General features: G+C 39.2%; 1 protein-coding gene across 5 annotated transcripts in view; it reads right to left on the minus strand.

Annotated features, from left to right (window-relative positions):
- The window catches only part of SEC24D (SEC24 homolog D, COPII coat complex component), a 65,616-nt gene extending 45,910 nt beyond the window's left edge, over positions 1 to 19,706 (minus strand). For 2 of the 5 annotated variants that reach the window (XM_065685674.1, XM_065685642.1), the window contains exons 1-8: positions 15,066 to 15,149; positions 12,926 to 13,120; positions 10,958 to 11,084; positions 9,152 to 9,300; positions 7,152 to 7,424; positions 5,514 to 5,635; positions 1,997 to 2,108; positions 526 to 653 (exon numbers count right to left, since the gene is read on the minus strand). In XM_065685674.1, coding sequence (XP_065541746.1) covers positions 526 to 653; positions 1,997 to 2,108; positions 5,514 to 5,635; positions 7,152 to 7,424; positions 9,152 to 9,300; positions 10,958 to 11,084; positions 12,926 to 13,076 — 1,062 coding nt within the window. In that variant the 5' untranslated portion in view covers positions 13,077 to 13,120; positions 15,066 to 15,149. Of the gene's footprint in view, positions 1 to 525; positions 654 to 1,996; positions 2,109 to 5,513; positions 5,636 to 7,151; positions 7,425 to 9,151; positions 9,301 to 10,957; positions 11,085 to 12,925; positions 13,121 to 13,281; positions 13,304 to 14,941; positions 15,150 to 17,300; positions 17,476 to 19,667 lie in introns of those variants that run through there. The other 3 variants (XM_065685655.1, XM_065685648.1, XM_065685664.1) reach the window with 3 other exon arrangements.
- Positions 19,707 to 21,262: the final 1,556 nt, after the last annotated feature.

Consider the following 21,262-nt stretch of genomic DNA (forward strand, 5'->3'; position numbering starts at 1 on the left):
TTACAAATATTAAAACAAGTTAAAGAAAAATCAAAGACTGCAAAACCAAGTGCTGAAAGTCTTTGCAATTTTAATTAGGCTTTTCTCTGCATGCATTTTATGAGAAGTTTTTGAAGACAAAAACACATAAAAAACTAAATGGAAAAATGTCACTGTTTGAATGTAACTGTCCACGTCTTGAAACTAACTCGATACTGTTTATGGTCATCCTCTTTTAATGTCTTTGCCTATACCTATGGAGTTCCAGCAGAGCAGGAATCCCACAAAGCTGGCATGAACTAGAGGAATATGGGTGAACAACAGGAATCTATGTTACAGATTACACTGTCATCACTCTTGTACCTTTACTAAACAAAAACTTTTATCCCTTTAAGTTCTATCATGACCCAAGTGTACCTCGTAGCCTTCTGATACCTCTCCACTGTCTTACTCCTTCACAGAGGTAAACCAGCCTCACTCCCAATGCAATCAGAAAAGAGCAAGTCTGCAATATTTAGGAAACAAGCCTATTCAGTCAGTCCTTACCTCATTTGGTGGAACGACAGCAAATGGTTGGATGACAGCTGCCAGTGGAATACGAGCCTGTTTGGCCATATCTGAAGATAGTGGGAAGCAGTAGGTAGTACATCGGATGTAACGAGGGCTGGCATGGCCTAGAACACCCAACATAGCATGCAGAATGAAAGGCTGTTAAAAGGAATCTGCCTACCTCAAACATAAACCAGAAGAATCAAAACCAAAACATAAAGAAACAAGTACATAAGTACACCCTTCTTTTTCTCCCATGCAAGCATCTACCCATCTCTCTGCTTTATGCATATGTCAGTCCATTGCCCCACCCTGTGGGTAAATCTTTTCTTGCTGTTTGAGTTTAAAGCATAGACATTTAAACATATCAAGAAAAAAATCCACAATTATTTGTAATAAGAATCTCAGTAGAGATTAGTATGAAACATGTGATATCTAAGATCTTAAAAGAAAATAATAGGGGTGAAAACCCCAGTGGAAATGTCAGCACTGTATATAAACAAAGGCTGCAGACTGATACCTACTGTTAAGACTGCTCTAATGAGCTAGCTCTGATTCAGAAAACAGTGTATCTGTGTTAACATCACTATGCTCATTTATCCTGCAAAATACCGTATGCTAAAATCACTACATCACTTATGCAGCACACTTAGCTCAGTTTCCTCTGAGAAACTGTGCTAGGCACAGAAAGGCAACATTTCAGAAATCTGCTTCCTTATGCTTCTTTTTTAACAAAGCTGTAGCTCTGCTCAGTTTCTTGAAAGGAGTTTATTTCTTTGTTCATCAAAACTGCATTACAGATAATGCCAAAAGTATCTTGATGTGCTTGCACATTTTATACAGTTTATCCAAACACCGATAAATTAATGTTGAACTAAATGATATCATCAGTTTAATCTGTATTAAAATATCAAGTCTGCTGTCAAGAGCAGCACATGGAATATTGTATTTCCAGGCTCTAGGCAGAGACAAAGGCAGATACATTGGCCAAAGGAAAAAAAAAAGTCAACTAGACAGCTTGTATGCTGCCCCTATCACTTGACTAGAATTTTCCATAATTCACATCTTAAAAGGCAACAGTGCTCAGTGCTTATTCTAGTGTCCACCTTTTAAAATTTTAGAATAATTCAGAAAGCATTTTCAACTGGAAGTATAAAACCTTGAAAATTTTTAACTTAGAAGATTTGTCTCAATTATTCATATTATTTTAAAGGACAGGAAGGATAGAGGAGTTGTTAACCCAAGGCATAAGAAACCAACTCCCACTTCCCCATCCCTGCTCTCTTCCCCCACCTCTTTTTTCTTTAAAGGGAGTTGCCCATTTCATGTCTGATTTAGACTAAGTAGCATAATTTTCAGATGAAAAAATTGAGAATTTAGGTGGGTTTGTTTGGTTGGGTTTTTTTTTCTTCAAAATTAATTTGATTTCACCTAGAAATACTCCCAAATGAGTAACAAGGACAGTTACCTTGGTCATGGATTATGCAGTCTGTGGTGACAAGAGGAGGAACCTGTCCTCTTGTGTTTGTAGCATAGATCTGCCCTCCTCTAGAAGCCTTATCATTTTCAATTACTTGAATCTGATGAATAAGAAGCAAGGACAGTGTGAGTGGACAGTGCTACAAAGCTATCACAATTCAGGCTTCTGAGACACTTTACCAGAAAACTATATATGCAGCTGAGCTGAGTTATATTTGTAACTTATTTACAACTGCAGTTTCCTGTTGGAACTCAGGGGTAAAACTATACATTGGGATGGATAAGACATATACAGTTAACAAATGAGTTACTTAATCATACTGAATGCTAGGACAGACCATTTCAGGAGAGGCTGGCAACAAATTGAGGACACTGATGGTATAAATAAGTCTTTCTTACTGATTACGGCCTTCTATTTTCACAGATCAAACTGAAGTGCAAAGTTGCTTGACCTTACTCAGATGCCACATATACCAGGTTATCTTTTATATGACCATAGCTGTGCCAGCTGCTGCTCTCCATAAATGAATGCAGAGGTAACCGATCAGATTGCAATGGCAGGAGGGGCTAGCCCTCATTCCTCCTGAGTAGGTTCCATGCACAGGATGGTTAAGAAATAAACGATAATATATATTGTAGATCACCTTCCTAGCTGAGCTGTATTTCAGGACTGCCATTTAGAAAGCAGCAATTTAAACTCCTGAAAAAAGCCTTGCTGGCCATCACATAGTATTTCAACACTGGAGTTCAGGCGTTTCATTCTCTAGGTCAGACTACCTTGTTGTGAGCTTCCTCTTACAAAGTAAAGGAGAGCAATCACAGAAATTTTTATTAAAATGAGGCAGCTCTGATCATGTACATATTTACTCTGATTGAAGCCTAGTTTATAGCAATATACAATGCCATGTCATAAAATTCTCATGAAGGTGGGCTATACTTCTGAACAGATTCCTCTCCCGTACACTTCTTCCCCTGTCCTTTCTGCACGGTCCCTTAATCCTGTATAAGTCCGATACTTTTCAGGATATAACTGAAGTTTCGATTAGGCTGAATTTTGTTCCACACCATAAACCAGATCACTGAGATGATACCGTTATTCCTCCTCTTCCCTCAAAGAAGCTGTCTTTTCAGAAATCTGGTTTAGAGTATAGCTGAACAGCTGTAAGAGGCAAGAGGAATGAGGCAATTTCTGAAACTGGCTTTGCCACTGCTGCTGGTATCCCATGGAATTGTATCTTTACACTGCACATGAATTTCTAATAATAGGAAGTTCAGAAGCCTCTGTTGGAAAGCAAACAGAGAAGAAAAACAAAATTAGTTGCATAGAATCTATTGATCATTGTCAAAGAGGTATTTCCTAACATCATGGAAATATAATCAGGGGTTTGTAAATATTTTTTTCCCCCAATGAAGTTTTTGTATTGCAATTTAAATATACAATACATTCCTTATAGAGCTTGTTATATCTTCTGTTTGATTACTTTTCCCTGCCTTGTATACTTATTGCTAATTCTTGCATTAGAAGGAAAAAGGTTTTGAACTAAAAGGGTCCACTGGCTGAAGAAAGCAAACCATTTTCAGAATTAGCTCTGCAGCGGATCAATGTACCATGGTATCATGCAGTTAACTGACCTAAATACATCACTGTTCTTGGAAATAATTGTTGACAAAGCCAGTATGCTAGTTTTCATAGATGTTTTCAGAGCATGTATCAACCTCCAGCATAGGAAAAAATATAAAACAATGATGGCTCAGATAAGAAGAAAATTTATCTGGCAACACTACTGTAATTACATAATGTAAATATAACAAGAGAAATATACATGGTTATATTAGTTACTCATTCTGAATTAGCTTTATGCCCTTTACAGACCTTGACCCAGATCATGTTTCTTTTAAACATGTCATTTTGATCCTCTCTGTGCTGCTTATATAAACCTTTTACCCTATTTTAACATCGCTGTCACAGTTAAAGCTGTTTATTCTACCTGCATAATTGAAACAGGACATCAGTCCACACGTTCACACCAGACCTCCCTTTCTCCACCCTTCTTTTTTTTTTTTTGATTAGACAAGACTGTACTACCCTTCTCATCCAAGAAATACCATACTGAAACAGCTAGGAATGACTGACCTATTAAGGACATTTGTTAATTACACAGACACTCACTTTAGTTTTTTCATACAATGGCTTTTAGTTACATTTAACTAGAAAATTACTTTTAACGAAGGCAATTGCAGTTGTCATATTAATCTCTAAGTGGTTATCGACAAGAATTTTCTCAACATTTTGGGGATTTCACATCAAAGCCATCACTGGATAAAACAAAAAATCTTTTCTAGAAGGACAAAAGAATATCACAATTTAAGGAAGCAGAGCTGCTCCCTATATACAGTGTCAGGCCTTTTACACAAATGCTTTTTCCTCATCTTTTTGGAACTTGTATTCTTTCCTGTACAGCAATGCTGCCTCAGCAGAGAAGTGGAAGATTCCTTCACCCAGACTAGCTTACAGTGTGGTGGTTAATGTATTTCTCTAAGCAGAAAGTTCTAGGTCAAAGCTGCAGGACACAGCCTGCTTCAAGACTCCCAGCTCTCTAAGGACCTTTCTGACCAGTTTGGATGATAGGCAGAACCAGTGTGCGTGCGCATCAAAATGTGTTTTCCCCATGAGTTCAGTGCTTTCTGTTTCAATCAGCTGTTCTGTGAAGTTTAGACTACTTTATTTAAGATAGACAGACACAACCATAACCTAGTTTTCTCTAACACCATGCTAAGAGACACTGTCTCACCAGTACATTTTCAGGTGTGCTTCAACAGCTGGAGCCTCTTCAACCTGTATGAAGCTTAAGCATTAAGTATATTTGAAGCTACTGAAATCTTTACAAGGCTGCAACAGCTAGAAGGATGCTAAGGCAAATGATTCTAGATGCCTGGGAAACTCCCGAAATCAAAGAGTGAAGAGCCTTTTGAGCATGGGACTTCTCACCATTTCCATTTTGAGTTCTTGTACCTGGATTCTGCACAAATCCTGCTTTACATATCTGTTACAAGTTTAAGGCTTCAAACTTTCCAGAGTGAAAGGGAAACGTGATTAGTTGCAGTGAATGCAAGTAATCCTTCAGTACTGCACATCTTAGTATGCATTCATACTAAGAATCCATTCGACAATTCCTATTAAATGTCCCATGTTAGATAGTCATAAAGCCTCTTCAGTACTAAAACTACCATTATGCACTAATTCATCCAAAACTGACAGCACAGAGTATAAAATTGCATATCATTAAGAACTTGCAAAAATTAGAACAGATCTTGCAAACAAAGCCATGTAAGCGCAATTTTATGTTCAAAAAAACCCAAAACAAGCCAAAAAAAACCCCAACCAAAAAACCCCAACAAACAAAACCCCACCAACTAAAACAAATACAATATTAGCATTGTCATCCCTCTATCTTAAATGCAGCAGAAATTTACTTTCATAAAAACAACAGTGCCACATTACTTACTGGGCTGGGAATAGAGTCAGGATCAAGCTTCTTCTGCTGTGGGCCTGAGAGCTGTGCTGGACCCCCAGAAAAAGCACCAGGATAAGACAGTTGAGACCCTGCCATCTGAGGACCATAGTTTGCTGCAGAGTTAAAAATGACAATTCATTTATCATAGAATCATAGATTAGTTAGGGTTGGAAAGGACCTTAATATCATCCAGTTCCAACCCCCCTGCCATGGGCAGGGACACCTCACACTAAACCATGTCACACAAGGCTCTGTCCAACCTGGCCTTGAACACTGCCAGGGATGCAGCACTCACAACTTCCCTGGGCAACCCATTCCAGTGCCTCACCACCCTCACAGTAAAGAACTTCTTCCTTAGATCTAACCTGAACTTCCCCTGTTTCAGTTTAAACCTGTTACCCCTTGTCCTGTCACTACAGTCCCTGATGAAGAGACCCTCTCCAGCACCCTTATAGGCCCTTTCCGATACCAGAAGGCTGCTATGAGGTCTCCACGCAGCCTTCTCTTCCCCAGGGTGAAACAGCCCCAATTTTCTCAGCCTGACTTCATACAGGAGGTGCTCCAGCCCCTGATCATCCCCGTGGCCCTCCTCTGGACTTGTTTCAACAGTTCCATGTCCTTTTTATGTTGAGGACACCAGAACTGCACACAATACTCCAACTGAGGTCTCACAAGAGCAGAGTAGAAGTGTAGGACCACCTCCTTTGACCTGCTGGTCACGCTCCTTCTGATGCAGCCCAGGATACGGTTGGCTTTCTGGGCTGTGAGCCACACTGAAGTTGGCTCATGTTCATTTTCTCATTGACCAACACCCCCAAGTCCTTCTCCGCAGGGCTGCTCTGAATCTCTTCTCTGCCCAACCTGTAGCTGTGCCTGAGATTGACCCAACCCAGATGTTTAAGTTGCATTATCAATTTTTAATAATGTATTTTGCTATACAGTTCATTCTCACTCAGCTAAATGCAACTTATCCTTCCCTTCTGTTTTCAGCATGTAAAAGAAAAGGATCACTTTAGCTCATATGTACAGTCTGTGTTTTAAAGGCAAGTGTAAGACTTTGGTTCCAATGTTTGCAGGTAGATGTCAAGTAAGTTAGTAGAGATTACCACAGCTACTAAAAGCAGACCATTACATTAGTGAGAATCTCTCCCCTAACATCAGTCAATGTAAACTGGTCTAGTTAGCTGGCTTTTTAGTTGCCAAAATAACTGCCTTCCTCATCTACATTAGGTGAAATAACTGCATTCATTTACAATTCTTAATTGCTGTAAGGCATTTTTCAAAGCTGCTTATGACAGACAACACCGTAAGACAGAGAGCAACCTGCATCTTTACGAAGTGTAAGAAAAACACCTTCATTTAATATGTTATGACTTTAACCAAAGAATTCTGTTCCTGGTCCAAATTCATCTCCTTTTTCTTGTTACAGGCTGAACAAGGTGCTAAACTTTTGAGCAGAAGCATGGTCTGCCTTGAATGTACTGACAATGCAAACCTTTCCATACTACAATAAGGTTACTAAATTTTCATTTTTCCAATTCAGCAGAACATCAACCATGAATGGTTACAATTACACTAGTGATTCTCCATGTGTGTTTTGTTTTCAATTACATAAGCATCCTTCCTTACATTGCTGAGGATGATATCCAGGTCCTGAAGAGTGTGCTGAAAGCTGCTGCAAGTTAGGATTTGGGGAGACAGGTCCAGGGATTCCATCTTGTCTGGCTATAGGAGGCAACGATGGTTGAGCACAAAGGCCATTAAGATTATTTGCTGGTGGAGGAACCTGTGATCCAGGTGGTAAAGCAACTTGCTGCTGGGCTGGTGGAGGTGATAGTTGTGGACCCTGAAAAGATGCTGGATGCCCAGAAGACGTGAGAAGGCTTGGAGCAGTGCCAGGACCTGAATAAGAAACTATGTCAGCTGAGTCAGAACCAAAAACCTACTATCAACTCTATGTGGAAGGTGTTCTGTTTTTTCTTAGTACATTTACAACACCTAAGCAGTACTGTATCCCACACTGACAATGCTGCATTATGGGGATTCTGAATCCCTGTTCACATAACAAATCTGACCTCATAGTTTAACTCTGAACTGATTCAGACATTCAATTTTATTTCTTTTGGCTCTATTTTCAATAAAACCCTCCAGCTGGGGTGTATGGGGAAAGAGAAAGGAAGCCAGCCTCTGGCAATTCTTGATTAGAATACACAAAAATCACAATTTGCTTTTGAAATAATATTTAATTTCATAATTCAAAACATTCTTTTTGCTTAATAAAATAATACATTTCTCTTATGTGGCATGTTTTTGTTAGTCTGCCATTTGCATTTCAACATGACATGTTTGATGGAAGATAAATCCATTCATTTTATCTTGTTTAAAACCATTTCTGGTTTTGATGCTAAAAGATGAAACGTGGGAATTATTTTGTGCACATTGGTGAGGAACAGTTTGTTGGTGATAAGATCCAGATTCCAATTAGAATCGAGAACCCTGAAAATACAGACAGAGGGGATGTTTTGAGAGTTACAATCAAGTAAATAATACTTGATTAATTAAAGTAATACTTATTACTTTACAAAACCTACATTTTTTAGTCATATTTCCCCCTTAAAGCCTACAGAAACACAATTTTCAAGAAAGCTAAAACAATAACTAAAATTAGGCTTGGAGCAAAAGGACCAATGTATTAATATACAAATATCAAAATGCATCTCCTGTCAGACATGTTAACAAAAAAAAAAAAAAAAGTAATCACATGCAAAACAAGCTCAGGTACTTGCTGGTCCAAACACCACTCCTGTGGCTTTACAAGCTGTTAGTTTCAGCACTCTGTCAAGTTAGACCAACTCAGACTTACGGCTAAGGAAAAATCAGAAGAACAAAACCCAACACAGAAGCTGTGTTGTACAGAAGTTGTAAGGAATCTATGTCTTCAGTGGTCTGAAGGGTATGTCAGCCTCCCATGATGAGCAAGAACATTATACTTTACATAGTTATTGCTGAAGGCATAGTTATTGCTGAAGAAGTATTTTGCTCTAAATAATATGAATTGCTGTATGTGAAGTACTCTAGAGGTGGTGCACCTCACTTCACTCCGTATAAAAAGGTCTGAGTTAATTGTGCAAATGCAGTTCAGTACATCAAGGTGAATCACAGTCTAAAATAATCTAAGGTGAAGAACGTCTAAGTTTTCACAAGCAATCTTACAAACAGAAGGTCAAACCCACGGCAGTTATACAGGTTTCATTCTAGTCAAGTCATCAACTCAAAAAGCCAGGGTAGGGACAGCGAACTTCCATCAGTGCAGCCTGCACTGAGAAGTTCACCTTCACACATATCCTACAAAGATATTGACCACCATAATTTCCACTCCTTTTAAATAAAATGGCAAATTTCATCAGGAAATACTCAGGAAAAGCAGATATAACCAGAGTGTTAGTAGTGGGAAGTGATTTACATGGAAGAATCACATGACCCCATCTTTACCTCATGGCTTAGGTTTGAGATGTTTTAACCTCAAAATAAATGCAAATAAATTTAGATTAAAAACTGAACTACACACTGGGACAAAACAAGAATAAGATGATAGGAAAAAGTCAATCAAATCACATAAAACTGATTACCGTAGCTATTTATCTGCATACTGTCGAGCTTGTTAGCAAGTTGTGTTGTAGATGAAGTGGATGTAGTATTTGGGTAGGCTGGTTGTGACCGATGACTGTAGGGAGGATAGGAAAGTCTTGAGTTGCATGGAGGTGGAGGGCCTTGAAACCTAAGGGGAAAAATTACTGCAGTTATGCAAAAGATTAAATCAGTCAATCATAGGGTGGTGCTGAACAAACTAATTAGGACAGGCAAACCCTTAAGACAGCTTGCTCACATTCTGCTCAGAACTTGAACTAAAATAGTCATGAAGCACACAGAATTGTACACTTGTTTAAAAAAACAAAACCAAGATGTACACGTTTATTTGCATACTTGTTAGAAACAAAGAAGAGCAAGCATGCTATGGCAAAGAGACAGTGGTAATTAACTACATGAAAGCTTGAAGATTAAGAAACACAAGCTTCTGAACATATCGCACTACTCCATCCCTTTTCCATGCTTATAAAAGAGGATTCCCTACCAGGAAGGGGTAAGAAGATTAGGAGAAAAATCTGTGAAGAGAAGAAAATGAAGTGAGAAACTGTTAAGGAGTTCCCTCTAGTAGAAGCAAAAAGATGCAGGTAGGGAAAAATTGCTTCACAATTATCAGATATAGAAAAACATGAATGCAAGAAAAAGACTGAAGAAAAGAAAGTAGTAACTCACATGTGGCATATAAAAATATTTTCTACCAGACTATATTGTTCTGGAAAAATAAGAACTCAGGCTATCTCCCAGGGAAGATCTACACTGATTTTCCTAGGAGTACTTCTAAAACTGAGGAGGGGCCTATCCATTTCAAGAGAATTAGAATTCACTTGAAATTTTGATGTGGAAATTTCCTCACCTAAAACAGCAGCTTTTAGCAATTTGGGAATAAAACCTCAGGTTTAGTGGTTTAGTGTGAGGTGTCCCTGCCCATGGCAGGGGGGTTGGAACTAGATGATCTTGAGGTCCTTTCCAACCCTAATTATTCTATGATTCTATAAGATTAGGTGAAAAACAGTAGTGTGCATCTGTCAGGGAACTGACTGGAAGCTAGGAAAAAGAATCAGTATTTTGCTGGATTGGTCATGTCATTCTGACTCTGGCCACCTTGTCTTTTCATCTTCAGGACACCAACCACTTTTCCCCATGCATTAGTACATTGTCTTCCACAACTGATTATCAGTCTCCTCAGGTCCTCCTTTACACAGTGATAACACAGAGCCAACACACAGGATTTCCTATTTTGATAACCAGTAAAATACACATGGGTTTTTTGAACAGTAATAACTACACAACTAAAAAGCACAAAAGCAGATTAAGACTTCAACCAACTAAAATAATGTTGTTAACTGGTGTCAAGTTCACTAAAACTAAAATTGCTGAAGGTACGCAAACTAGTTTTGCCACTCCTGGGAGGTGAGCAAAATAATTAATATTTGAGAGAACTAAATATAAGAGCTAAGCATATTTACCCACTTACAACTACCTGCAACATAACCACTGTGATATTGCTTTGAAGCAATGGGTCTAAGATCAAGAAAGAAGACTAAAAAAACCCAAACAATGCATGATAAAGAGTTTTCTGTCAAATGGAATTTAATGAGACTACAGATCACACTGTAGGATCTGGCAGTTTAACACAAGGAACCAAACTAGAAGATGCAGTTCAGAACTGGAGTTAAGTCAGAACTACTGAAAATTAAAGGGATGCCATACTTAAATGTCAGTGAAGCAGCTAAAGAGAGGTAACAGCAGTCAAATAGCTTAGATCTCATGTATTAATTCTTGAAAGTCACCTATGTGGTTGCTGCTCTGGTGTACTGGGCCCATTTTGAGAGTTGGTCTGGCTGAATTGATGTGTACCAGGTGGTGGAGGCCCAACAGAAGCTGAGGATCCAAAAGGCACAGTTGATTTTGGCACACCTGCAAAAGAAGATGTACTTTTACATACGAACCCTGTAAGAAAGCATAAGATAGCTAAGAAATACAAGCATATGGCCCTGTTCTAACAATAAGAATACTAGCTCTAGGTGGCACTGATTGAGCAGGGGAGTTGTAACAGATGACCTCCAGAGATCCCTTTCAACCTCACTAATTCTGTGTTAACAAATAACCGATTTTGGTCAGCTAGAGAAGCAGATAAGAAAAAGAACATAGTAAAAAGGAAGCAAACAGTAGTTAGTAACTTTTCAGCAAAAGAACCCAAGAGGAACAGTAAGAAGCAAGAATGAACAAACAGACCCTCCGATTCAATTTGGGATACAGGTAATTCGCTGTCACTCAGTTATCTTTAGAAATAGAATCAAGAGGTTCCTTTGATTTCAGAGATCTTGGTCAGAAAGAAAACTTGGAACAATCTTTACAAGGTGACTATGAAGAGACTATTACTTATGCAAACAGCAGTGCTGAATAAACACGCTTTTCAACCTGTATTTTTTTTTACGTATTTTCCTTTAAATTAACATAAAAAATTGTTTGGTACCAAAAGTGGTATTTTTCCCAAGCATTCTAATAAGCCAGTTACCACGAGCAGTTCTATCTTTTTACTATATTCAGCATTGGATTAAGGCAGCACAACTCCTGCTGTCTTTAATAAGAAGTTTTAAAGAAACTGGATAAACACGAAGAACAAAAAAATTGAGGACACCACAGAATATTTGAAAAACCTCAATACACTTGGATAGTTACTTTTGTCATTACACTACTCCACCATCTCAAATAAATTTTAATGTAACTTATAACTTGAATGTTATTAAAATTTTAACAAATACATGTTTTCAGATTCCTTATTTTGGACATCTTTGCTATTTTAACTAATTTCCCCCCGTGACATCAGGCAAAACATTGAGATGGTGCCTCCCTATATTGGTTACATATATTAGTAGACTTAGAATGAAGAGGAAACTTTACTCTTTTAGATATTTTAGACAGCCCCAACTCAGTAGTCTAGCATGCTTTACTGAAATCAGACCAACATATCTGACAGCAACAAAGACTTGAATTCCATACTTTCAAATTATTATTTTTGTAAGCTTCCACAACCATATACTCATGTTTCCTGAAAGACCTGAAGCCACATATTGCAAGTTGAAATTAATGAAGAGCAAAGGAGAGACAAGGACAGCCAACAAAACAAGACAATGTATCTGTTGGATGCCAGTAACATTATCTGTAGCATGATTACGCTGGTAGAAATAAATGGAGTATTTCCTTTGCTTGTAATTTGCTTGTACCCAAGTGTGCTCTTCCTCAAAGAAAGTAACTGTCTCCTAAATGATTATAAAGCAAATGGTCTCTACTTACCAAGCATTATCCAAATACACCATCCAGTAAGCAAGCAGGAGAACATCAGCTCACTCTCATAGGCAAGTTTGTGCTCAAGAATTCAGTAGGACAAAGGTCTCTTGTCCATTTCTGAGACCTTCCTTGCCATTAACACATATGAATTGAGAAATATTTCTCTATTCCCAGAAATCACTTGTTTTGTATTTGTCTGTAGTCTGTATCACTCATAATACAGGATTAAGTGTTGGTGCCTACTGCTTCCTGGACAATGAAATTCACACATGAAGGCTGTGAACTTTACCATGCATCTTACATCAACATCTGAGCATCAACAACACAGATAAAGGTAGTGCAGGACCCTCTTGCAGCAGCAGCAGCGTAAAATTGAGCATTCTGTGTTCACACAAATAAGAAAGAGAGATGCAAAATGCCTCTATAGGAAAGTAGACTCCAAAAACACACATAAGCCAAATTCATACCTGGTTCAGGTGCTGAGCAGGAGGAGTTAGGGTCCCCATAATGCCCATAATGAAGTGAAGAATTAGGTGGTCCAAAACCTGAAGAAAAGCCTCCTATTCCTGTCTGGGATTGGGAATATGGAGGAGCTGCAACATAACCCTGTTGACTCATGATCACAATATTCTCATTCCAAGTACTGGGTCCTCTTTAAAAATCTGCAAAAGAGAAAGTGACACCGGCTATTACTCTTCAAACGTTTTAAAAGGCTGTGAACGGTATTCATGCACAAAAAAAGACAAAAGACATCTGATGGGGAAAAAAAAAAGGGACCTGGAAGTCAGGGGAAACTAGTGGTTTTTCTTGCTTGCTTACTTACTTGCTTAGCTTCCTCAGCACTACCACATACTGCATTAATTTAAACAAATCACTGAATTTATTTGAATGGTATTGACCTCTTCCAGGCCCATGAGAGAAAAAACTGTAAGTAATAGTTGTGCAGGTGGAAAAAAAGTCAAAGGAAAGTCTCAAACTGTTCTCAAAACAGTCTTCTTGGTTAAAAGGCAAATATAGGAAGAATAAAAACAACATTTAAACAGAGAGGGTTCATGCTTCCAGCTGTACTTTCTTCCTTCCTCCAGCCACATCAGAAAAGACGTGGCAGTGTGCACTTCAGTTGTCCTAAAAGACAGAAAGTCAGCACTAAATAACCTACAAAATTACAAAGGCACAAATACATATTATATCCATATAACAGAAGAAATTTTCGCTTTGGGGCATCTATGACAGCCAACGCCTTTAGCTGCAACAGCATTCAGGGGAAATGACTTCCTCCACTGCTTACTTAGTCACACACAAGCGAAAAAAAAAAAAAGGAAAAAAATCTTGCCACGTCAAACTTCCCACAGACTGCATAAACACACAGAGGTTGTGACGAAGAGACAGGAATTCCTACCATAAGCAAAATTATGTCAGTTATTCAACGTAGTTCCAGATTCTATTTAACATTAAACATATTTAATCCCTTCTCAAGATATGTATATATACCAACACACAATAAAAATAGTTTGCAGGCACCAGCCAAAATATCAATTGAAACTGATCACCTAGGGTTTTAACAAGGTTCTAACAAGGTTTAACAGGTTCTAACAAGAGACCTACAGATTCACTCAGGAAACTGGGTAAGAAATATCAGAGGATCTGCTAAACCCAGACCTTTTCCTGGGTTTTTTTACTACAAGAGTCACTACACAGAAGGACATGTAAACCTTATTCTTCCTCTCTCTGTACACTAGTTTACCCTGCACCCCACAGACTGAGAAACAACAGTAATGACCACACTTCTCCACAATTTAATTTACCCCTGTTACAGAATCAGTTGTCATCTTTTTGTGTCTCACAGGGTTACTATACCTATGCAGTGTTCTACTGCACTGATATATCTATGAAGATGTAAACTCCACTACACACATATATACAATAGAGTCAAAAACAGAGGATCACATTCTTGGTCAACATAAGGAGAACTAATAACTTCTTATCTCTTAAGAGAAACTGTAGCATATTATCAGAGGTGCTGTCCCTCCCGAAGGCATGCTGCAGTCTCAATTTGGCAGTCTTCAGGGTTTGTGCATCTATGTATGCACACACACACATATATACAAAATGCAATATAGCTACACACATGACGTTTCGTGCATCTTTTAATAACACATTCTGGAACAAGCTGTCAAGACACATGCTTAAATTTACTCCAATCCAGTGCAAAACCTGCATTTAGCTAGCATTCCCGCCCCCATTAACCAAGAATTTTCAGTCACTACAGCATCGCAACAGGTCTCGCTACCTGGTCGGTCCCACCTCCCCGCTCCACGCAGGACACCTGCCAGCCGAGCCGGCTTTCAGGGGCAGCGTCCCAAACGAGCGGCCTCCCCGCCCTATTCAGGTAGGGTGCAGCTCCTCCACCTTCCTGCTGCTGCTGCACGCAGGCCCCCATTCCCCCGCATGGCGGGCCCCTGAGCGTCCCCGCAGCCACTCACCCCAGCGCCGCGCTGCCGGCACGGCCCGATCCCCCACTCTGCACCCGAAGGAGCACACACGATGCACGCCCGCTCAAGCCCTGGCGATGGGCCGCGAGACCGGGGTGACTGTTAGGACTGTTACCTGGGAGCCGCACCACTCTGCTCAGGCACACTCAGCCGACTGCCACGTCCGAGCCCGTCCGCGCGCAACCGTCTCTTCCCACCCCCCCGCCCCGGTCCGGCGCGCGCCCAGCCTCGCCAGCTGCGCCTGCGCACTGCCGGCAGCGACGCCGTGGTAGCAGGGCGCGCAGAGAGCTTGGGGGGCGGCGCGCATCCCGGACCGGACACTGCCACCGTGGTGGAGCTGCCGCATTTGCAGCCTGGCGCGACGCGCAGAAGACACGTTTGCCGCTGCCTGTGGCTGCAGCGGCGGAGGGCTCGGGGAAAAGAGCTTGGGAAAAAGCTCTCAGCGGGCTGCAGTGGCGTCCCAGGGAGGAAGACAAGGAGCAGCCTGACTAGAAACCTACATGCAGCCTATAGCTGTTACCATCAATTCATTTTTCCTTATACATTAGGGGTGGGTGAAATTCCTCTTTAAACATTGAAACGTCCTAAAAATATGATATTTTTTCTCCTATGTCCCTTAAAACCACATTTTCATCTGTGGCAATATATTTATATATATGTGTGTCCTGGGTTCAGTAGTAGCAGTCATTTTTCTCCTTCTTAGTAGCTAGTGCAGTGCTATGTTTTCATTTTTTGGCCTGGGAAGAGAGCTGATAACACCGATGTTTTTAGTTGCTGCTCAAATGTTTGGTCTGGCCAAGGACTTTCTGAGCCTCATGCTCTGCCAGGGATGAGGGGAGGCTGGGAGGAAGCAGAGACAGGACACCTGACCCAAACTGACCAAAGAGGTATTCCATACCACAGCACGTCATGCCCAGGATGTAACGGGGAGTTACCCGGCAGGGCTGGGGGACTGCAGGGTTGGACGAGGTATCAGTCGGTGCTCGGCTGGGGGGAGTAGGGTGAGTTATTGGTTGGCTGGTGTTGAGGTGTTGTATTCTTTCCTCTTGTTATTTCTTTTATCATTACTATTATTGGTGGTAGCAGTAGTGATTTGTGTGATACCTTAGTTACTAAAGTGCTCTTATCTCAACCCATGGGAGTTGCATTCTTTTCGATTCTCCTCTCCGTCCCTCCAGGAGCAAGGGGAAGGCAAGAAGGGGGGGAAGGAGTGAACGAGCTTTTGTGGTTGGGTTTAAACCACGACAATATGTAAAATTATGCCACCTGAATATCTACAGCAAAACATGACACAGGTACATTACCTGTTTGCATGCCCTAGTTTCAGTTACTGTTCAAGTACATTTATAAATACTACCTTGGTTACAAGACAGAGTCAATGTTTTCCTAAGTGACAAAGTAGAAATATAGTAGTAACATGCAAAAGATGTATTGGTGAGGCGACGCTTCTGGTCAAAACCAAAATGTTCACTGTGGTGCTAAAGAAAAAAAACCCCACACAATAAAAAAATAAGAAAAGTGGATTAGCAGAGGATTAGCAACAAGATAATAAGATCAAAACCAGCTTCATAACTCATATTTTATAACTCATATGGAATTTATGCTTCATAGGCTTTCTTATATGAGTATTTGTTACACACCTGTAATAAAGCTTTTGAAAGTAGTGAAGTGTTTTACATGGTGCTAAATCTCAGTAATGGCTACCTCAGACAAGACTGTCAAAAGCATTCATTACCATGCAAAATAGTTCTGAAAGAAACCCAGTGCCTTTGAAGCAGATGTCAAAATGAAGGGATACAGGGGCATTCTTTACATGAAAGACTCTCAAGAAGCCTCAGCAAGCAAAGTAATGTTTTGCTATCCAGAGCTGGATTCACCACCAAATAATAAAAACTGGAGCCAGTACTGTTGGATGTATCAGAGAAAATCTAAAACCTTTCAAATGTCTCAAAACTGTCCAATCAGAATGGAAAATTTAGTCCACAAGGTGATAAGCATCAAACTGGATGTAGTTTTGGCTGCAGAGTATCAGTGACTCTTCTTTCATAAGCAGGATTCAAAACAATGCCTTTCAGCATTGCTGTGCTATAGTTTCACCTGCTGCTCCTGTCTCTTGCTGGTTATATGGACACATACAATTATCTTAAGCTATGCAATATTCTTTCAAAATACCGTACCACTGAGGAAAATAATGGCTTTAAGTTTGGACATTCCCTATGTTGTTGTGGAGACAGGCAGCTCACTGTCCCACCAGTCCTGTCCTGTCTGGCTCATAGCTATTAACGGTAAGCAGCTGTGGATAATTCAGCACTCAAGAACCATGCACTTAACTTGGCCGCTGGATACTTACTATCAGATTTCTCTTCTCTGAAATCAGCTTTAGTGAAACTGAAAGAGGAGATCAACAAAAGATAGCAAGGAGATGCTCTGGCATTCTCAGTTCTTCCCCTGTTTCAGGCCCACTCCCGAAATGGATCGAGATGCCTTTTTTTGAGGCTGCACCTTCGCTTCCATTGTCCTTCAGCCTGGAACACAGAAAAAAGGCATCCATAATGACACGGTCTGGCTCTTTTGAAGCTACAAGTAGTAGTTATCTTCAGTTTCCACATAAAACATTAAAAGTAATTTAAGGTTTTCAATTTCAGAAATGAAGAAACAGATTTAAGTGCATTCCTGGTCTTTAAAGTAATTTCATAAAAATGAGATTTCAGGATTGCTAAACTGCTGTCACTTCATTTTAATTATATGATCTTAATTAAACTGTATAATAAAATTTGAGAAATAGACTGGTGTATTCTCTATCACCATCATCAATAATGAAGATATCATAGATTAAATTACCTCTAACAATCAGTTTATCCTGAAGTTGTACCTATGCAATGCTGCTCAAAACTAATGTAATTCCGTGTATTTCAGACCCAATTTGGAGTTTGTACCAGTGAAGTAAATAGAAGACTTCGTCTACATCTGTATGCTTTTTTGATGTACATTTGAAAAATAGCAAATGCCCTGCCTCTAAAAATCTCACTGTTACAGTTCTCACTAAAATTTATTCTATTAGTTCTGAAACAAAGAGAATGCATAGTCATCCGTTAGCCTGGGAGTTTGCTGGATACAGAACCAATACAGGCTCTGTAGAGGGCTAACTTAAATCTTCCAGGAGACCAATATATATATATTTTATTATGATTATTATTTTAATCATTTGGGATTGATCTGTTCTCTGATGTTACTTCTGTTACTACTTAAAAGCCCCTCATGGACAAACTGTGCAGAACTCCAGGTCTCTATCTCATAGCGCATTGCATTAAGACAACATGTGATTCCAGGAACACTAAATCCAAACCCAACCTTTTCATGTAGAGAATATCCTTAAAATACAGGCTTAGCACAAGCTAATGTGCAAATCAAAGAGTATTTAATGCTATTATTTGCCTAGGAGAGACTTTGGGTCTTGCAAAAAGGGCATTTGCCTGAAAGCCAAGGTCCTGAATTCTTGTGAAGCTGGTCCTTGCTAGTTAAACCCACTTTCTTTCCCTGAAACTCAGTAAAACAGAAATTATTATAAATTCCTCTGTTATAAAATGCTCTGTGGTCCACATGTGGCAAGTTCTATGTAAGCCATGCATTACAAAAGCAGATGTGCTTCAGAAAACTGACTGTGGCTGCTTTCTTTTAAAAAAAAACCACTTTCTGGCTAGTTCAAGTCTCTGTATTTTTGGTATCTGCAAACTGTGAGGCCCCTCCACTTGCTCTCCCTGATTGTTGCTATTTTGGTTTTCTAATGAAATCAGCTTTCTGGCTACTTGATCTGGAACATTTACAGGAGCTAAAGATGGTGTTCTGAGAAAACTGCTGTGATGTTTCAGTTGCGGAATGCAATTATCTTTTATTAATTATTTTAGTACTGTCTAAGACTCACGAGAGTGGAAGATCGTACTACCAGTTCTTAAAGAAAAAAAAAAAAAACAAGACTTAATTAACTTGCTGTAACTGCTACATAACAAACTATGACATAAAAAGAAAGACAAGAACTTATGATCTTACAAATAATGTATGATATATAAAGCACTGTGAATAAATATTAAGCCATCTGAGAAAGGACAGCAGGAAGTTATACAATCCCTTTTGTGTTTGCTTACTGAATGTATGAATAGATATATTTAACTTTTACATTCAAAAGCATCTGAAGTAGACTTACTTTCACTCTTTCATTTTATGTTTTCTTTTCATGTATAAAATTTCTGACCTGTTAGTGGAGTCCTGCTATAGAAGAGTACTCAAATAAGGTCACTATCATTAAAAAAAGAAGTATCTATTTCAGTAAACTCTTTATAGCAAACTAGCTATTTGACTGATTCATTTGGTTTCTCATTGGAAGACATGGGATGAATTTACAGTGCATATTTTCCATTTGTCCAGTTACTAACACAGTTCTATTTCAGCCAGTGCTAGTGATAATTCAACATATTGCAAGTACATTCCTACTGTACGTCAGTCATATTTGTTCCACATAACTGATTGCCTACTGCAACTCATATATGACTTCCTTTCTCTGATCAGTTGGTATCACAGGCAGGGTAAGTTGATTTCTAATTGTTAGTACTGACAAATACTCCTAACTGTGGAATGAATCTGTCACGTAAGAAAAACAGCACTTCAAAATCACTCTGAAATTACAAAAGATGCAAACGCTGACATGTTTATTCATACTCACATTCACTGTGCTTCTGCTTTACACCACCATTAATGAGGAAGTAAAAATCTTCTACCTGATCAAGGGAAAATAACAGAGGTCTTACATACCAATAAACCATCCGCCTCTTATAAAACTACCAGCATTGATTACAAAAATGTTTTTCAAAATACTTATTTTGTGCTATATGGATACCCTTAGTATAAACTACTTGATGCCTTCCCATCATCAACAAAAATAACAGAATGCAATCAAAGAAAATAAAAATTAAATTTAAGAAAATCTATCACATTATTTGTATATGATAGATGCAACAAAGGAACAGGAGATGCAGCTGGCATGAAAATAAGAAAGGACAGGAGCAAAAATTCTACATCACGCTTGGTGTCACAGAGCACACATTAGTTTTGCTTTGTGGAGGCACAACAAACACTTGTTCAGGATTTGCAGACGTCAGCAGTTGTCTGGAAATCTGGCAGATATATGACAACACCAGCTAAAAAGTAGAACATCACAAAAAGCCTGTACCAAAGACAGAAGGAGCTGAGAAGCCTGTAAACTGGATCCTGGCAAGAAGTCTAGAAACTGGGTCCAAGCAAAAATGTAGGATTAGCAGGGGTTAGATGTCAAGGTGTTTTTGGAGGGCAGACTTTTGTTCCTATAGCCAGGAATGAAGATACCTGGGCTGCTTTTAAATCTGTTGCAGTCATTTGCATGGGGGGTAAGATTTCACGCAGGGAGGTCCTTTTGTTGTATCATCTTTGTTGTTACTGCTTCTCTGGTAAAAATCTATAAACAGAACTATCCAAATGCAAAGAGCAGGCAATACTGTTAGCTTTTTGCAGATGTAACTTGATGCCACAGCAACTCCTTATGCAGTGTCATTTTGCTAGATGATGTAGTTGAAACCACCAACATCACACTTGCTGGAGCACTCTGAAAATACACTGCAAAACTTTCAGACTGAAAAAATACTTCACTGTATTTGCGAAGTTAGTGTTAGAAATTGCCTTATAAAGTTTGCATCTTATTTTGTAGTATGGAGGAAAGAGGGAAGAACAGGGTGCTACAGGAAGTTTCAAACTATCAAACTACAAACAGAGATTTTCAGCAGTTCAAGCAGCTTTCTCAAGGTTACACTGTGTATTGGCTATTTTCCCCATTTTACAGGCCCAGACCAAAAATTAAATGTGGATTTGTAAGTGTAAAAACAGAACCCTAGCTTCCCGAGACCTCTGTGGTATAGTAACTCAACTGTGCCTCCCATTCTTCTTTTCAGTACTGATGAATTAAATCTTATGAGCCTTCCTAGTGACAAACACCTGCTTCAAACTGCAATGCAAACTTAGTTGGTTTTTATGTTGTACTGTGGCCATGCATGTAATCAGTCACTGAGCTCTTTAAAAGCAACAAGTAAAAGGGAGTTAATAATTTTTATGCTAGCTAATAGTAAACAAAATTTGAAAGATGAAATTTGATGCAGGTGAGTATTCATCAGACTAATGTTAACTCTTCAAGATCTTTTCAATCTTCAATTCCACATTAAAGCATAATTTCAAAATCTGGCAGACTATTTCGGCCTAATTCATAGCTATGATTAAAATATATTTTCTAAC

This window comes from Lathamus discolor, chromosome 1, assembly GCF_037157495.1.
Source record: "Lathamus discolor isolate bLatDis1 chromosome 1, bLatDis1.hap1, whole genome shotgun sequence".
NCBI lineage: Eukaryota > Metazoa > Chordata > Aves > Psittaciformes > Psittacidae > Lathamus > Lathamus discolor.